Consider the following 18,728-nt stretch of genomic DNA (forward strand, 5'->3'; position numbering starts at 1 on the left):
GCGTGCGGTAAGCGCCTTAAAGACAACGGATCAGATGGATCAGAGGAGAAAAACCCGCTGGCTACATGGGACTTAGCGCATGCCAGTTCTAACTGCCGTGGGCCTCCGCATCTACCTACAGCCAGATGACAAGCCACGTCCCAGCCTCACAGGGAGGCCAAGCAGGGTCTCTCTAGCTGGGAGAGACTAGAGAGGGTATCACTGCCTTGTGTCTGTCACACGGTCGATCCGATCGGCAGTGTGTCACATGGGCCAGCAGAGCCTGGCACTGGGGAGGGTTTAAAAGTCACATGAAGGCTGGTGCCCAAGAGTGAAAGTGCTCAGTCTGAAGAGCGGCTCCAGGCAGTCATGTGGTGACTTAAACAGGACTCATATGATTTACGTTCCCCGCAGTTCAGAGGCTGACACGGAAGGTCACGCCAAACCAGTGAGCAGCCAGGAGTAAAAAGTCACCGGGAGTTAATCTGGACTGACATGGCCCCGAAAAGGTAAAGTAGCGTATGGATCTGGTGAAAATGTCCCTTAAACAGGGGCAGAGAAACACACGTTTTTCCACCAAAGCGAAGCGGCCAGTCTGAAGCAGCGAGGAATGAGACGCGTCTGGTCAAGCCATGCCTCCCTTTCTATTCCTGCCGGCTCAGCATTTACTTCTGGTATCTTAAATGTGTGAACATGTCCGTCCTCTCTCTGTTGAACTTGATAACAGGGCCGGGGGTGGGGTTACAGGACTGCCTCTTAGATCTGCAGGTCCTTTCACATCTCTTCCTTTATTAAAGTATTTATTTTTATTTTACGTGCCTTGGTGTATTGTCTGCATGTATGTCGGATCCCCTGGAGCTGGAGTCATAGACATTTTTAAGCTCCTACGTGGGTGCTGGGAATTGAACCCAGGTCCTCTGGAAGAGCAGCCAGTGTTCTTAATTATGAAGCCCCCTTTTCACATTTCTTTAGTTATGATCAACTCCCATAAATGCCGGTTGAGTTGAATTTTCAATAGAGAAAAAAAAAATGCCTGGACCAATTCCAAATGTGATTAGGGTGATTTCCAAACCTCATTAGGCCACATAATTCTATTTTACCACCAATTTTGGGCTTCCTGCTCCACATTGTTAATGCCCCATTTCCTGCTCCCTAAAAGCACATGAATCACTTGGTTAAGGAGAGGGGAGCCCTCCCCACAGTAGCTGTTGTATTTAGAAAGTCTCCAGCCACCTGTTATGTCCCCAACCATGTTAGGTGAGGGCCCTGATTTCCACAGAGCCTGGGCTCACTTTCAGAAAAGGACTCTAAACAAAAGGGATTAAGTAAAACCTGCAGGGTAACAAATAGCATCAAAAAAGCTGCCTTTGGGGAACCCCTGTGACAGCTTTTCTGGGGACTTGAAGGTACAATGGCCATGGGCAAGAAGTCCCACACCAACTCACCCTTCCAAGTAATCAAGTTCAAGGCTCGCCTGCACCCTTTTGATTCTGTACACTGACCTGTATCGGTACCGGTCACGGGACAGGAAGCATTTAGCCTGTTAAATATAGAAATTCCTAGGTCCCCACCCCAAACCTGTGGGATCAAAGTCTCCAGGACTTGAGTCAGAATGTTAGCTGCTGATAATGCCAGCTGATGCCTGTTAGCTGGTAAGGGTAAGAGACATTAGCCTTCGGGGAGCCCAGGGACAGGCCTGACCATCTGCCTAAGCCCTGTGTGCTCCAGGCCAGGGTTCACACACAGAGCAGACTCTGGCCTGGCAAAGCTGCTACTTCTAGCTCAAGCCACACAGCCAGGCTGGAGACGGGCACAGCTCACCTCCTGGTAAATAACCCTGGTGACATGAAGGAGGCAGTTGCAGTGGGTTGGAACCTGTCCACGGGGCCAGTCGGCAAGGACTTCTCCCCACTTCCACTGCCCTCCCCGCATGACTCACAGGTCGCCACTTCCTGTTTTGGAACCATCCACGATACACTGCCACCCGGCGTAGGCTATCACTTTGTTTCTCTTTTGTGCCGTAATTATGCAATGGTTTGGCTTAGGTTTCACATCTGCTCTTGTAAACTCGTTCAGGCCATGATGCCAGGCTTCTGCCCCCTTACAGCAACAGGATTGCAGAACTTTCAAGAAACAGCTGCGGAGGCCCCTAAGTCTGTCCCGAAGACTTGAGCTTAGCCCAGTCTGAAAGCAGGGCAGCCTGTTCTACAGCAGATGGATATTCACACTATCTCCAGACTTGCCTTTCATTCTTTTAGAATATCTCGAATTTATTTTTATCTTGATTGCACTAAAGGGGCCATTACTCTGGAGGGACATGAAGGTCAGGCCGTGCACACCTCAATTCCTTGACTCCCTAGTGCCTCGGCTCCCACCTGCAGGCCAATGCTAACCTTCCTGTCTGAGAAGGGGGACTGTCTGAACTTCCCTAACTCTCCACGACCTTTTTAAACAGAATGCAAAACTGAGTGCAATGTAGTCCTCCAACAGAGGTAAATAAATCCCCTCTTAACGCCATTTGGAATCCCAGCTGGTCACTCACTACATAGTGTTGTGCCTATATAATTCAATATGTGAACAGATAAAAAGTTCTCCCAATGACCTTTTCTGAAGCCACTACTACAAACACACCCCAATTTCAGCCTGACATAAGAAGGAGACACTGTCTCTGGGAAAGGAGACAACCCTTGTGACCCTCCATCGTTAAAGGTTGTGCCGTGGGAAGTGGATGCAAGGGGCCGTGTGGCCCAAATGCTTGCCTCTGGTCCCTGATAGGTCTTGCTTTTCATTGGGAAGGGAGTTCCTGAGATGACAAGCCTACTATGTGCACAAGGAAACAAAGCAAGAGGCCCCATTGTATTGATCCAGCTACCCAAGTTCAGCCACCCACAGGGAAGCCATCCTGCTCACACAGTGGGACCACTGTGTGGAGAAAGACAGGTACTCACCTGATAGGTCCATTTATCTCCTTGGCTTTCCGAAGCCTGAAGCTTGGTAGAAGCCTTCCACGCACAGTGAAAAAGTCTACTTCTGGAAGGGGGGGCTCTGGAAACATTAAGAAGGAGAAAACATGGGGGATGGGGCGGGTGGTCAGATCAAGTAAAAAGCACAAAGGAAGTGGTCCTCCAGGATGCCATGAAAGTTTTTAACCTAGAAACTGGAATCTATGTCTATGTCTATGTCTGTGTCTGTCTATGTCTGTCTGTCTGTCTGTCTATCTATCTGTCTATCTATCTATCTATCTAAATGTTGCAATGTATGAATTCACTTGAAACGTTTAAATTAGTCAAATTCACAGAGCCGAGGGGTGTGGCAAGGAACTGAGTTCATTGCTTAAAGCTCAAAGGTTGTGTGTGAAGTGATAAACCGTTTAGGAAACTGGTGGTACTTGTGAGACATGGTGACTGTCCCAACACTAACACAGCATCTATTTAAAAATGGTTACTGTTGTTACATTTTAGGCTATATGTTTTTTCATAATAGAAAGAAGCAATGACCACGGTTTAACACCCACAGGGTGTTGGTGTTTGCTACATCAACCACGGGTTTGGATGTTTGCTAGACAAAATCTTATTTGGTAGGTGCCGTGGTTTCGAGATGGCTTAAGGGTGTCTCCCCAAAACTTCAGGCATTGGAAGCTTTGCTCCCAAAGTGATGATATAAGAGGAGCCTTTTAGATGCAGAGTCTGGTGGAAGGCCTAATTGGTCACTGAGGGTGATGCTTCTGGGAAGGACTGATGCCGGTTTCAAGGAGTGAGTTGGCTCCCAAAAGAGTTGTCATAAAAGGAACAAAACTGGACCCACCCTGCTTGTGCTTACTGCTAAGGCACATGGACACTTCCTTAAACAATCCATTATGAAGTCATCCTCCAAGGAGCCCTCACCTGGGGCCAAACTCACGGAGCAGCCCCACCTTGAACTTTTAGCATCCTAAAGTGTGAGCTAAAGAAATCCCTTTCTATTTCCAGCTTTGCACATTTTATTACAACAAAAAGAAGACTCTCACAGCACAGAAGACCAGCATGTCAGAAGTCTAGATCCCTCGTAGACACAGTGTTTTTTGTGTTGCCCCCCTCCCTGCTTCCCAGGCCTTGGTAACCAGATCCCCCAGTTGTTCACTGAGAGAAAAATACTCTGACAAGCTGACCCCAGCGCTATACAGCATTGGTGGTCACATCCTGATGTCTGTGCTCCAGCTGCCAGTCTGCCCGTGGGCAGCAAGGACAGACTGGGCACTGGTTTTCATGATAGATGTATCATTCTCTGTCTCACCTTAGCGGATCTCCCTAGCAAAGCTACTGGGTGGGCAACATGTATGGACACATTCATTTTCTCCCTCTCTCACGTTCCTACCTCTTCAAAAGACTGTGAGAAGAGTTCCCGCATGCCTGTCTGCCCACAGGATTCACGAGAAGGACTGTGTTTGGCCGTTGGCCTCCTGTGGTCCCATCTTTTTCCTCCCTATCTTTTCAAGGTGTCATTCTGTTGTGGTTTGCCCTGGAGTTATCTGTATTTTGTTGCTAATTCTGCTGCCCCAAGGACAGCTGCCTAGTCATGTACCCAGGAATCAGGTGACTTCACCAGAACCTTCTCCCCATTGAATTTGTAAAATACAGATGAGGGGCAGGTACAGGATAGAAGGAGGCCTGTCATTGGAGGAGAAGGAAGGATGGGCGGGAGAGAAGTTTGAAGGAAGAGGAGACTGGAAAGGAAGGAGGAAACAGAAGGGAGAGGGCAAGAAGCCATGGCAGGTGATGTTAAGATCCCACTCTGTGTATTTACAGGTTGTTACAAATGTTCTTAAGGGATGGATGGTACCAGGCTTTGTATGTTTAAGTGGGCAATTATATCTTATCAATTGAGTCAAAGATTATTGTGTTGTGTGTTCTTTTATGTGACGGTTTGAGTGTAGGAACGTGTGCGGCGGCAGGAGACACTGGGCCACCTCAGAGTTGGGATGTGTTTCTGCCAAGATATCTAGCAGATATCTTGAGGCACTGTGGTGTGGACCTAGCGGGATAAAGGACACCAATTTTTTTTTTTTTTTACAACATCCTTCTGAACACAGGACAGATGCTTTCAGGCCACTTGCACCCTGCACTCACTAGGCAGCCGGAATCAAGGCAGGTCTAGAACCACGCCCACAACTGCCATCCATATTCAACATCAAAGCCTAAGGTGGGCGAGTCCACAAAGCTCTATTTCATCTCAGCTCAAGTTGGTTTCACCAGCAACAAAACCGGTAATGAGATCTCTAGCTTACTTTTTTCTTTGTCAAGACAGGGTTTCTCTGTGTGGCCCAGGCTGTCCTGGAACTCACTCTGTAGATCAGGCTGGCCTTGAACTCATAGAGAACCACCGGCCTCTGCCTCCTGAGTGCTGGGATTAAAGGCGTGTGCCATCACTGCCCAGCCTCTCTCTCTCTCTCACTCTTACGTGGTCCCCATTGACTAATACCCTTGACATCTACACTTTTGACAAGTTATAGGTGAGGAAGCCAAGGGTGTAAGTTCTTTGACCAGGAATGCACACCCTGTGGCAGATGCAATGCCTTCTCTGCTATTCACATTTCGAATTTACTCTGGGGTCTCCTAAATGCCAGCTCCACCAAATCTTCCACTGGGTTTTTATACCTCCTTTCAATAAATTAATAACATCCATTTTTACTACACCAAGTGAAGGTTTTACGACATGCCAACTCCAGGAAAGTAATCTCTTTCACCACTCTGTTGTAGTATTACAGGTTTCCCCAGGGTGGCTCACACTCAGGAAGACAAAGTTAAGGTGCAGAAGTAACCAACATAGTGGGGAAGGCCAAGGGCTCTGGCTTCTATGACTTTTGTCTCTAGCTGCACATCTATAAAATGGGAATAAGAACAAAAGCCTACCTTGATCCTTAATCAGCACACTGAAAAATGCAGTAGCTGAAATGTTTGGTGTGTCTTTGAGGCCCCACGACTGCTTACGCTCCTCCACATGGTCAGCTAATCAATAGCTTGAAGACCATCCCCCAGAGTGACGCCAATGCTCATTTAAGGATGACTGTCAGCTAAGGGGCACGGCTAACTCGATGGGATTTGGTGCAGAAAGAAAGATGTGTGTCACGGATGACACTGACTAATCCACAAGACACTTCAGTGATCCACTGTGGTCAAGTTGGGAGGATTCAGGTAAAAGGTTCTGAGAATCCCTCTCTCCAGCCCTCCCTCTCTCCAGCCCTCCCTCTCTCCAGCCCTCCCTCTCTCCAGCCCTCCCTCTCTCCAGCCCTCCCTCTCTCCAGCCCTCCCTCTCTCCAGCCCTCCCTCTCTCCAGCCCTCCCTCTCTCCAGCCCTCCCTCTCTTCAGCCCTCCCTCTCTCCAGCCCTCCAAAAGGCTGAAATACTAATTCTACTGAGTTATCACACCAGTTTAAAGGTGTAAAATACCCTCCTCGTGTTGTGTTTAAAAATAAGGTTTGAGGGTTTTTTTTGTTTGGTTTTTGTGTTTGAGACAGTTTCTCTGTGTCAGCACTGTCTGTTCTGGACTTGCTTTGTAGGTGGTCTCAAACTCACAGAAGTGTGACTGCCTCTGCCTTCTGAGTGCTGAGATCTTCATCTTCATGGTGGTGTGCACCACCATGCCAGCACTAATAGTAAGTAAATTTAAGAAGCCGATTTCTCCATAGCAGCCCCTCCCTGTCCCATACAGTTCCTGGGGGGCTGTAACTCATGAGTCTTCACTCACTATCTGGCCTAGGTCCTGGAGACATGATCACCACACTTGGAATTGACCAAAAGGAGTGGCCCACTTAACTCTGAGAGGTGACAGCACCCCATTCTTATTCTGGGATCACAGCTCTAAGTACCACAGAAGCCAGGAATGGTCATCTTTCCAGGTCTGGGTGAAAGACCTCAGGCAGAACAGCTGGGCTAGAACAACAGGACACTGGTAGTGCACTTGTAGCCGGAACTTACTGTGCTTCGAGCGAGATCCCTTCCCGGACTTCCACCTGCAATCCAGCACATTCCGCAGGCTTAGGCTTTGAGTTGGTTCCTGTCATGTACACCCCAAACGGCCTTGACTAGTTTTAGAAGGCGTCCAGCCACCCCCATCTTCTGCTGAAGGGCAGAACATGCAGCTGTATGTGCATGTGAGGGAGTTCTGGCGCCAGGCCAGACGCCATTCGTAGGCATCTGTGTGAGAGCTCCTGCCAGTCTAGGCACTGCCCCAAACTCTGGGCTAACAAGATGCATTCTGGCCGTGGAGAGATGGATATTCGGAGGGAAGGGGCAGGCATAGGTCAGATCTGAGGTTCAAGAAAGAGTTAGAGACCTTAGAAGAACATCAGAGCCAGAGAGAGGGTAAACTGGAAAAGAGCAAAAAGTCAGCAGTCCAGGTATGAAATGCTTGTGGTCTGAGGAAACCAATGCAAGAGAAACCAGAGAGGTAGGACATAGAAGACAGAGAACAGAGGAGCATGGGCTACAGTAAAGCTATCCCATGATGCCCTTCACTAGAGCCTGGAGAAAGTCTAGAAGCACCTCACATCTAGGGAATCTGCTGAAACTGAAGTATGTGTGGACGTGTCTCAAAGGAAGCTAGAAATTCCCATTAAATCTAGAAGTGCTTCTGAAGTCACCAGACACAGTGACACGGGTCATACTTCTCACTGCCAAGAGCCCCAGGCAGGGGACTCACGGGGAACAGCCCCTGCTTACAGGTAAGGCTTCCTAAAATGCCTTTCTTTCTTTTGAAGGGACTCCAGACAGCCATTTCACAACACCTCTGAGAAAGATGTCTGCAGAAGTGATAGAGGAAAAGAAAGTAGCCGGAGCCAGAGCAGCGAGCCCCCTTGTCTGAGAACTCCGCCCTCAGGCCTGAGCGCCACCACCAGGCTGCTGGCACTCTGTAGTAACAGTAACCATCTTTTGCCTCATATATCCTGCGATCCAGCCTAATGCGAGGGACCGATCTCATTTACTGCTCACTCTCTTCTCGGTTACTCCTCTGTTCTCCTCCAAGATAAATAATCCTAGCTGAGCTCATCCCCAGACTAACCGTCCAATCCGTCTAGGTCTGGGGGAACAACAGGAAGGCTATGCCTGTTGTGTCTTGAGCCACACAGTGTGGGCTGCACCGAAGGTGCCACTGTCATCTGGCAGTCAATCTGCACACGCTTTCCAGGTGGCTTCCTGCCTTGTTCGTGTGAGGCCTTCCCCCACTCGATCGGTTCCACACTCTACACGTCCCTGAAATGTAAGAAATGTGGCCATCCGCACGCTGATCCTCAGCCACATTTCGATGTGAAGTAACCCTGGCTTCCTGTTCTGTCATCACAGGGCTGTTCCTCGGCTCCCAGGTTGCTATCCTGGGCAAATCTGCCTCCTTCCCGTGCTCCTTCTTACTGATCTAAAAGCAAAGCCTAACAGTCCTATCAGGGTAGAAAATGCAGTCCTCTCCCCTGAGCACGCACGACGGGAGCTTCCCATGCCATTTAGAGGTTCCAGTGACTTCAATCCTCCGCTAGAAGCAAACCACTAAAGAGTATCAGGGGTTAGCATATGGAGGGAAAAAAAAAAAAAACGCCTTGAAGAATACAGAGAAAAGCAACAGCAAAACTCACAGACAGGAACTGCAGAGAGTGGTGACAGAAGAGCGTGCAGCCCGGGAAGAGGACAGCCCAACCAGCAGAGTCCATGACAGACACTGTTTCAGAAGGAAATGGAGGGGTGGACTAAGGAGAAGAACGTTCCCATGCAGATTCGGCCTCATGGCATAAGTCAGAACCGTCTAAGTGAGCCCAGATTATTACAAAGATAAGAAAGTTCTAGAGAACAGGAGTTAACCCAGGCTCCAGAGACGGGGAGCCTTTCCCTGGTATTAGAGAGCTGGTTACGTGACACTGTCGAGTGTCTAAGTGTTTGGTCACAGGGTCTGAGTTTGGGTCCCTGACACCATGTGAAAGCCACCACAGTGTATCTATAACCTCAGGGCTGGGGATGAGACAGGGAGGGCCCCAAAACTCCTCGGCTATCCCGTCTAGTCAAATGCTGTGCTCAAGGGTCTGCCTGTAAACAAACAAACGAACAAACAAACAAAGAAGTAATGTGCAATAAAGACACACACTGACCTCTTGCCTCTCTGCTCACCATGCTTACTGACATAAGTGTGCACGCGCACACACACACACACACACACACACACACTCATCCATTCATATATACCATACATGCCCAAAATCTAAATGTCAAAATAATGAAAATAAAAATTAAAGAATAAATTATTGCTGTGGGCAATGTGTAATACGCGTCCAAAGATTAATACTGCTGAAACAAGCAAAATGCTAAATCAGCAAAAGGAGATGCTATAAGTGCGAATGTATTGAAAGTTTTCCACCCAGACCTTATGATAGTAAGTTTTATTATTTTTTTTAAAGAGATATGCTCATAGAAAGTCATAGGAACAAAGAAATGAGAATGACCACCATAAGCCACCAGTCACGTCAGGCAAGCCTTCCCGTCCACACAGCTGTGAGGCTCGGCCACAGGAGCCCCCGCTCAGCATTTGTCATGAATAGTTCTGAATTCAAGTGTCCAGTCAGCATGGTCCTTCTATCACATCCATCACAGTTCTGGTTTTTAGGTTTCTGATCTAAGGACATTTCTGATCTATGCACATTTTATAAAGTTAAAATTTATGCCAGGTAACCCAGGCAGCCAGCCCATGTCCTTCCACAGTGGGTCATCTGACCTCAGTGAACAGAACTAATGAGAACTGAATGGTGTTCGTGAGTAAAGCAGAGAGATGCTGGCATCTACTGAGCCATTTAAGCAGGAATGGGAGGCTAGAAGGTAGACTGATGTTTCTGGACAAACATGCTAGCTCGTGGCCTGATCCAAGGCTGTGTCTCCAGGAACCAAAGAACTTATATTACCAAAGACTTTGAAAGGAAAACAGGCTAGGGGTCAATCCTTATCCAAACCCTCTGATGCAACGCCAGCCCCCCCAAGACACCAGAGGGACTTTCCAAGATCACTCAGGTGCCCTGTAACCAGCTAGGGAGAATGGGCTCCTCACTGAGGACACAAGGGTACAGAACCCTTAAATAGTTGGTAGTCACCAGAATGGAACAGAAGTCTGGAGGAGAAAAATGCGGGAACACTGGTCCTTCACGATGCTCCCCAGAGCCACTCAGTGACAGTGAAGAGGTATGAGAGGTATGAGAGGCAGGGTCAGGGAGAACAGGGGTCCTGCCTGCCTTCCTAAGAAGGCAACTAGAGATGGGAACTTTCCCATGCCAACTGCTGGCATTGGTATTGAAGTCATATACAGACATTATTTCCATCCTTTTTCCCTTTTCTCCTCTAGCATTCTTGGTTCCACAAGAAACAACCGACTTCAAACAATAGCCACGGCCTGTGCAACAACGGTGAACTTCAGGTTCACAAGCACAATTATTTCTGTTCACCACCCCCAACCCAGCATCCACTCCTACCCCAGCATCCACCCCCACCCCAGCATCCACCCCCACCCCAGCATCCACCCCCACCCCTTTAGTTTTCTCTGGTTTCCTGTGTTGTCCCTATGAAAAGAAAATTTGTTTATAAGCTTTTCGACTCAACTAGAAAACAGTCCAGTCGATATGAGGACTCTCCTTCTGCCTCTTTGGGGTCTACATCAATGACAGCGAGTGCTTAATTGTTCTCCTTCCTGCCCTAAGGAGGAACATGAATGAGCCCATTCTAAAGAACTTAGTTCGGGGCTGGAGAGATGGCTCAGCGGTTAAGAGTACTGACTGCTCTTCCAGATGTCCTGAGTTCAATTCCCAGCAACCACATGGTGGCTCAACCATCTGTAATGGGATGCTCTCTTCTGAAGTGTCTGAAGAGAACTACAGTGTACTAACATATAAGTAAAATAAACAAATCTTAAAAAAAAAAGAACTTAGTTCAATGGCCACCTTAGGCTGCACATGAGTCACAAGCCTGAGACTCATCCCAGCCTGCAGCCAGCACCCTCTCCGACTTTCTAAAACACTTGCCTCTGCCCCTCTCCATTCCTCTGCCTCTCCTCTGAGGTCAGCAATATATTTAAAGTTCCTGTTTTCATCCAGTTCCCATCAGTAAGATTTAATTTAACAGGAGGCTCACAGAAGGGAAATTCCACCCACTTTTCTTCTGGGAAAGCATCCGCTGGGTTTTTCAGACCCAATCCTTAACCAAACATTTCTGGTAACATTCGAAAGTTCCTCTTTTTGCTGAAACGATGCCACTAACATCTGGGGTATCCTCATATCAACACGCCAGATTTTCTTTTCTCTTATTTTTATGGGATGAAAGGTTTTTTGCCTCTCTCGACTCTTTAATAAAGTCTCACCAATTTGAATTTTCATGCTTTTTTTTTTAATAAAAATAAAAACCTGCCAAGTCTCTAAGCATAAGTTCTCAATCTACACGTTGTAACCCCTTTGGGGGTCACTACCAGATATCCTGTATTACAATCCATAACAGTAGCAAAATTACAGTTATAAAGTATCAATGAAATGGTTTTATGGTTGGAGGTCCCCACAATGTGAGGAACTGTGTTAAAGGGTCGCAGCCTTAGGAAGATTGAGAACTGCGGCTCTAAAGCAAGTTCTGAATATCTCAATGCACTAAATTGCCTTCACTGTCCCAGTGAACAGCTCAACAGCGTCCCCTGGTGGCCATGAGTGCAGATACAGGACACTTGAGTAGCTTCAAAACAAAGTGAATAAAGATAAAATACCAAAAAAAAAAAAAGATAAAATACCTATTATACGTTGTCCTCTGACTTATCCATACATCCAATAGCTAACCCCCTCCTGCTCTACACACATAAAATAAAGGTAATAAATGTAATAAACATGTTTTTAAAGCAGTAAAACCTACTCAAGTATGGCAAGAACCAAAGACTAGAAGAGTGGACAGTTACTCTGCTTTGTAAGCATTGGATTGGACAGCACTTGTCTCTGGCACAAACTCGGAATTTCTCTTAATACAAAAACCTATCTCTTCAACATCAATTACTCCCTGGCTATTATTAAGAAACGTGGACTTATTGTGCTAAGTGTCATTAGTGTTTATGGTGGGATTCAATATAGAAACAGACAAAGGAGGGGAAATGCTTTCAAAGAGTTCTTATTTTACAAAGGGAGAAAGATAAACAATTTTTAAAATCCAAGTTATATGAAGAAATTCAAGGAGGGTGAATGATAGAGAGGGATGGGGTGGGAGCTGGAAGGGTGGCTCAGCAGTTAACAGCACTGGCTGGACTTCCAGGGGTCCTGAGTTCAATTCCCAGCAGCCACATGGTGGCTCACAACCATCTGTAACTAGAGTGTCATGGGATCTGATGCCCTCTTCTCGGGTGCAGATGAATGTGCAGATAAAACACCCATGTACATAAGTAAATAAATCTTTAAGAGAAAGTAATAGGGTAGAGAGTGAGGGGGTGCTTATAAAAGAACCTCTAAGGGCATTATGGTTTAAACATGTTCCCCAGATAGCACATGCCAGAAGCTATTCCAAATCCCTACATCATGGGTATTTGAGACGCAGGACCTTTGGGAGGTGACAGAGTCATGAAGACCTCGTCCTTATAATGGGTTAAACCATTCATGGGTTATCAGGGGAGCTGGTCTGAACAAAACCCAGCTGTCTGGTTGCACTTGCTCTGCCTACCATGTGACACCCTCTGTCAGGTCATGGCAGAGCAGGAAGATGCTAACACAATGCTGTCCCCCAGTCCTCAGGCTTCCCAACATCCAAAAGCTATTCTTTGTAAATCTGCAGTCGGTTGTAGCAACAGGGAGCCAAGTGAGACAAGGTGTGACAGTCACACTCCCAAACGTTCATAAAAAACCATAGACGGAGGTTGTCCCAGAAAGAGGTAACAGCAAATGGAAAAGCCTGCAGTGGGAAGAAGTCTGACCCATTTAAGAAAGGGCAAGAAGGCCAGGGAGAGACAGCTGGTACCTGGTGAGAAAGAAGACGAGGAGAAGGTGGGTTAAGGAAGGTGGCCCAGGGTTGGATCACATGCTCTATGGTGTGAATTTGGATTCTCAGTTAGCTTTTGAACTCACTGGAGACCTTTGAGGGAGCACTGTCATGTTCATACTCTTTAGAAGACACCACAGCTGCTGGGTGATCCTTCAATGGCATGGTGAAAACTAAGTTGAGGTGGACAGTGACAGCCAGGATTGAAGGCAGCAAACAGCCCTGAGAGCCAGGCATGGTGGTGTGTACCTCTAACCCTAACACTCGGGAGGCTGAGGCAGGAGGCTTCATGTGAATGAAGTCAACCTGGGCTACAGCCCAAGGGTATAGAGTGAAACTTTGTCATGAAACAAACAAACCAGAAAGCTACTGCAGGAGACCAAGCAAGCAGTTCCTGCTAGGATCCAAGCAGTTCCTGCTAGGATCCAAGCAGTTCCTGCTAGGATCGGGTCTGCAGAGTTGAAGATGAAGGCAGGAGTAAGTGATTGAAATCACAGTTTGTTAAATGATTAGAAATTTAGGACTCACATAGAGGCAATTAAGACTCTTGGCTCAACCAGCTAATTATGAGAATTCCAGGAACTGAGTTATGAAAACGGACATAATTTTCATAGATTTGGAAGTAAGAAAAGAGGCATGAAATTGGGAATTCTGTCTAATTCGTCTAGCATGCTCAATGGCATATGTTTAGAAGGCGGGTGGATAAGTTTGAATCCAAAGAGGCTGGGCTTAAAGGTACAGATTTGGGGACTGTCAGTATTAAGCAGGTTATAGTCATGAGTGTCATAAATACCACCTAGACAGAAAGATAGTGCAAAGGAAGGGAAGCCAAGGAGGGAGCCATAGAAACAGTTGAGCCAACCAAAAAACACCAGGAAGGCCAGCCAGGAAGACAGAAGGAGCCACCTTGAAAAGGGAAGAGTTTGCAGAAGGATGTCGAGGGCTGCAGAGACAGTATATAACAGTAAGACAGACGGAACGCTTAATAGAGAATGAGAGGGTGTGAAGCCTACAGGGCAGTCATGTCTTTTGGGGAGTTTCTATATAACAGAAGGCTGAAGAAGGCAAGGCAGCTGGAGGGGGACATGGGCCACTGTTAAACGAGATATGGCAATGGGCTCTGTGTGCTGGCACTGATTCTGCATTGGGTAGAAGCTGCTAAGAAGGGCTGGGATCCGGCACACACTTGAGAGGATGGCAGCTTCAGACAGGGGCAGGGACACAGGGAAGGGAATAATGGAGAGAAGGAAGGTAGATGTGGAAGCAACATTCCACCTCGCCATTTCCCAAGGAGACAAGGAGCAAGAAGGCAGGGGTGGGCTGGAGATCAGGGATTAGACTTAAAGGCCTATGTGTATGTATGCACACACTTGTGTGCAAACCAAAGGACAAATGGGGATCCGTTCTGAACTTCTACCACATGGGCTCCAGGGATAAAATTCAGTCACAGGCTTAAGTACAAGCACCTCACAGCACAGCCACCTTATTCTTAAAAGACAAAGCTTTTCACTGAACCTGGAGTTCACCGAGTCAGTGAGCCGTCTGACCAGCAAGCCTTGAAGTCTGCCTGTCTCTAACCCCAACACTAAGTTACATGCCTTTTTACGTGAGTGCCAGGTATCAGACCACAGGTCTCCGACGCCTGCTTGTACAGAAAGCAATTTGCCCACTGAGCCATTTCACTACCCGTAGAACGCTAGTTTAATGTGTTACTAGAGAACAGTAATGAGAAAACTTTTCTTAGGTATGAAATGCTCTAGACTTGTTTGTCATTACTGTTGCTTGTTGTTGCTGCTGCCGCTGTTCTTGTTTGATTTTTTTTTTTTCTGAGGATTTGGCCGAGGCTGACCTCAAACTTGCTATGAACTCCTCCTGATCTTGTCTCTACCTTACAAAGGCTATGATTACAGGCATGAAACACCACGCCTGACTGGAACATTTTAAATGTTTCCAACACCCAGAAGGGACTTAACTCACAGGTTTAAACGGTTTAAATTCAATCGACATTTTGTTTCAGAGAAGGAAACACTGCTGGACAGCTGCCAGCCTCTCTGGGGCTCTCTCCAATTCCACAGGCTTCCTCCCTTCTCTCCTCAGCTTCATTTGCTATGACAGAAAGCAACAGTCTTCTTTATCTGGGCCTATCAACAGCTCTGTGGCAATGCTATTAACTCAAATGCTGTTACTCAGGATTGACCTGTTATCAGGGTTGTCAGGTAGATGACCACAGGAAGTGCTGAGGACAAAGCCTGAAAGCTAACATTGTAGCTGGTGCCTCCGTGGGGGTCCAGGCATATCTCCGGGTCCTGGCTGTTGCTGGCGTTTAAGACCATTTCCTGAACGAATGCCTTCTGATACTACCTCTGGCCCCAAACGTGGAACTGAAAGATGAAATGCTTACAGGAATTTCAGTGAGTGAAACACTCACTGGCGTGAAACATTCCGAATGCCTTGAGACCTGCGCTTTTTCTAGGAGTTCTCTTCCCCCATCCCTCCCCCACCCCATAAAGTTGTTTTCAAGAAATAAATGCAATAAGCTAATAGTAAAATTTCAACAATGTACATGTTTGCACAAATGGTGATGACAATATCACAAGAATAATACAGGGGTTGGGGATTTGGCTCAGTGGTAGAGTGCTTGCCTAGCAAGCGCAAGGCCCTGGGTTCGGTCCCCAGCTCCGAAAAAAAAAAGAATAGAAAAAAAAAGAATAATACATATATTTTAGAATAAAATACACGAATACACGAAACTTATCATTACATAACTGTAATCTCAACCCCCGGGCATCTTGATTTTTTTTAAATTTTTATATTTTATTTATGTGTATGGGGAGTGGGTATGGGCCCCTGTGTGCAGATGTCCACAGAGGCCAAAAGAGGGCATTGAATCCCAAATAGAGAAGATTACAGGCCGGTGTGAGCGGGTGAGGGGTGTGGGGACTGGGAACCAAACTCTGGTCCTAGGCAAGAGGGACAGACACTCTTAAGCTCTGAGCCATCCCCTCTGGGCCTGAGTGTTTTATGCCATGCTGGCCACATAGAAAGTCCAAGGCCAGCCGAGAACGCAGAGTGAAACCGTCTCAGATGAAAGATAAAATGGAAGGACAAATCTCAGAAGCCCCTACGTAGCAGCTTGTTCTTTTTTGTCCTTGCGTTTACAGTGTGGAAGCCAAGGGGCAAAACCACAGGAGCAAGGAAGATTCTCCTGGAGAGAAAACTAGGGATCGGAATGAAGCACCACCTGACTAGGGTGCTCCATTTTGTAACATCCAGACACTGAAGCAGAAGCCCCTCTCTTCCCACAGTTACCCTTCCTTCGGTGGCCATGGATCTTCATAGATTCCCTGTGACTGTCACACACACAAGACCTGGTCTCTGCAGAGTCACCGGTGCGACCAGCGGTCACTGTGACCAAAGGTCAATGGACCGGAGACTCTGATGGAGAATTGACTGCACCAAGACACACAGCTCTAGAAACATCCACGCTTTCTTACCACTCCCGAGGAGTCTGTCCTCAGGCAGGGAGTGGAAGTGGCTGCCTCTGTACTTCTTAGGCGGTCATCATGATACATCTCGGCCGATGGCAGCTACAAATGTATTTTTCAGTCCTGTATTTTTTTTTTAGATTTATTTTATTTTATATGTACGAGTGTCTTGCCTGTGTATGTATGTGTACATGGCTGGTACCCACAGAGGTCAGAAAAAGGCATCAAATTCCCTGGAAATGGAGTTACAGATGGTGGGGAGCTGCCGTGGGCGTGCTAGGAATTGAACCTGGGGCCTCTGAAGGAGCGGCTGAGCCATGTCTTAACAGCTGAACCTTCTCTCCAGCCCCTAGATACTTTAAACCTTCCATATCTGCAAGTGAGGTGAATTTTAGAAACTAAATACATCTCTGCTGCACCGACCGACTTCAGGCTGCTCTGTCTGAGGCAGATGTCATTACACACGGACAGATAGTGATGGGCTGTTTTGCTGCAGAGGGGAAAGAAAGAAAGAACTGAATTTACCCTGTATGGGGGGGAAAACACTCACAAAAATCACTGACTCTTCATTGGAATATTTTCCTAGGAAGAGCATTTACATAGGATGAATTCAGCAGCATTCTGATTCAGAAGTCAGCCGCAGCAGTTTTCAAGGAACACCGTGTTTCCGTTCGAGTAAATGGGTCCTGATGAGGATTTAAGAACCAGAGGTGCCCAGCCAGCAGCACCCTCTTAAAATGGTTAGGCCAGACGCGGACAACCACCTTGGTTCACTAGGTTTACTTGGTTTAACTTGGTTAAGTTAGAACTCATGGCCCTGGGCTTTAAAGATCATTTGGACAAAATAAGTATCAGTTTGAAATTCTGAGCGGAAGGAAGAATCACTTTGAGGAAGTGAAAACGGCCATTGCAAGTGGCCTGGCCTTTTGTGATAAAACCGGGCTTCCTTTGATTTGCATTTCCATCTCGGGTTCTCAAAATATGGTCAGGTAATCATGGTAATCCAGGTCGTGGTAATCCATCCAAAGGCAAGTGCACAACCACATAGGATTTGTCCCCGAGGCACCTGACCACTTCCTGCAATCCCTGATACCAGAGGTGGCTTCAGGGATGCCTGTCCCCAGACCGGAAATAACATAGCTGGGATGCTAGGCAGTCTCAGTGGGACGCTGCAGTGACAAAGATTAAAAGACGCCGGAAAGAAAGCCCCACAGGAAGCTATGCTGAGCAACCCCGCCTGACAGGTCTCTGTGAGTGGAGCTGAGTTGGTAGAGGTGACCCCCCTGTGCGGGTTTACAATGAGAAAGCCTGCTTCACAAGCTACAGCCTCACTTCAGATGCTGCCAGACAGAGCAGGTAGGGAAGAACCCCGGGTCTGAGGGACACAACCCCATTCGCTGGCAAGCGGAAGACCGGTGGTAGAGATTGGAAGCAGTGGCCCAAGAGACTCTGGATACTTCAAACTGCAAACAACATTTAACGCTATGACTAATGCTCTTGCTTGTTTTGTTTTTGTGGTACTAGGGTTCAATCTGGGACTCACATGTGCTAGCATGCATCCTGCCACCGGGCTACATTCCCAGTCAATAATGCCAGTCTGAACAGCACTATCCCACCAGTTTGAGATCACACATAAAGTAGAAAGGTTTCCAACTCTCCCAGCATTGATTCACAATGCCCAAGCTCCACAGAGGACAGCAAGCCATCACTAAACCGTCTACGCCAAATCTACTTGCTAAAGTACACACAGAAGAAAAAGCAGCAAGTGGGGCCTGGAGAGATGGCTCGGGAGGTAAGAGCAGCTGGTGCTCCTGCAGAATTCCTAGGTTCGGTTCCCGACATCCACACAAGATGGCTCACAAGCATCTGTAACTTCTGTCCTAGGGAATCCAGTACTGTCTTCTGATGTCCATGCACACACACGCATGGCGCACATACATACATCCAGGCAAAACACTCACACATATAAAATTTTATTTTAATTTATTGTATTTATTTTGATGTTTTTGAGATAGGGTCTCAGTGCATAGACCAGGCTAGACTCAAACTCATAGAGATCCATCTGCTTCTGCCTTCTAAGTGCTGGGATTAAAGTTGCGTGCCGACACCCAAGATTTTTTTTTTAAGTAAAATTTTATGCATATATCAGCAAACAGAAGTGAGTAGCAATGCACAAAACAAAACGTCATGACCAAGAAAAATTTATTCCCAGAATACACGATCATTATTGGAGAAGCTATTAGTAGATCAAAGAGACCAGATAGTTACTT

General features: G+C 47.0%; 1 protein-coding gene and 1 long non-coding RNA gene across 9 annotated transcripts in view; one reads left to right on the forward strand and one right to left on the reverse strand.

Moving 5' to 3' along the window:
- Susd1 (sushi domain containing 1) overlaps positions 1-18,728 on the reverse strand; it is a 118,013-nt gene that overhangs the window by 15,263 nt on the left and 84,022 nt on the right. For all 7 annotated transcript variants that reach the window (XR_015619461.1, XR_015619460.1, XR_015619459.1 and 4 more), the window contains 1 exon segment: positions 2,928-3,024. Coding sequence is in view for 4 of the 7 variants with exons in the window: in NM_001427255.1 (NP_001414184.1) it covers positions 2,928-3,024 (97 nt within the window). In the remaining 3 variants the exon portion in view is untranslated.
- Positions 308-9,206, forward strand: LOC148005817 (uncharacterized). 2 transcript variants are annotated; one of them, XR_015620927.1, is made up of 4 exons: positions 308-488; positions 6,514-6,609; positions 6,714-6,778; positions 7,714-9,206. It is a non-coding gene; the product is annotated as an uncharacterized LOC148005817 (long non-coding RNA). The 2 variants fall into 2 exon arrangements; XR_015620928.1 differs by lacking the exon at positions 6,714-6,778 and having other exon boundaries at positions 323-488.

The sequence above is a fragment of the Rattus norvegicus genome, chromosome 5 (assembly GCF_021556685.1).
Source record: "Rattus norvegicus strain SHRSP/BbbUtx chromosome 5, alternate assembly SHRSP_T2T, whole genome shotgun sequence".
NCBI lineage: Eukaryota > Metazoa > Chordata > Mammalia > Rodentia > Muridae > Rattus > Rattus norvegicus.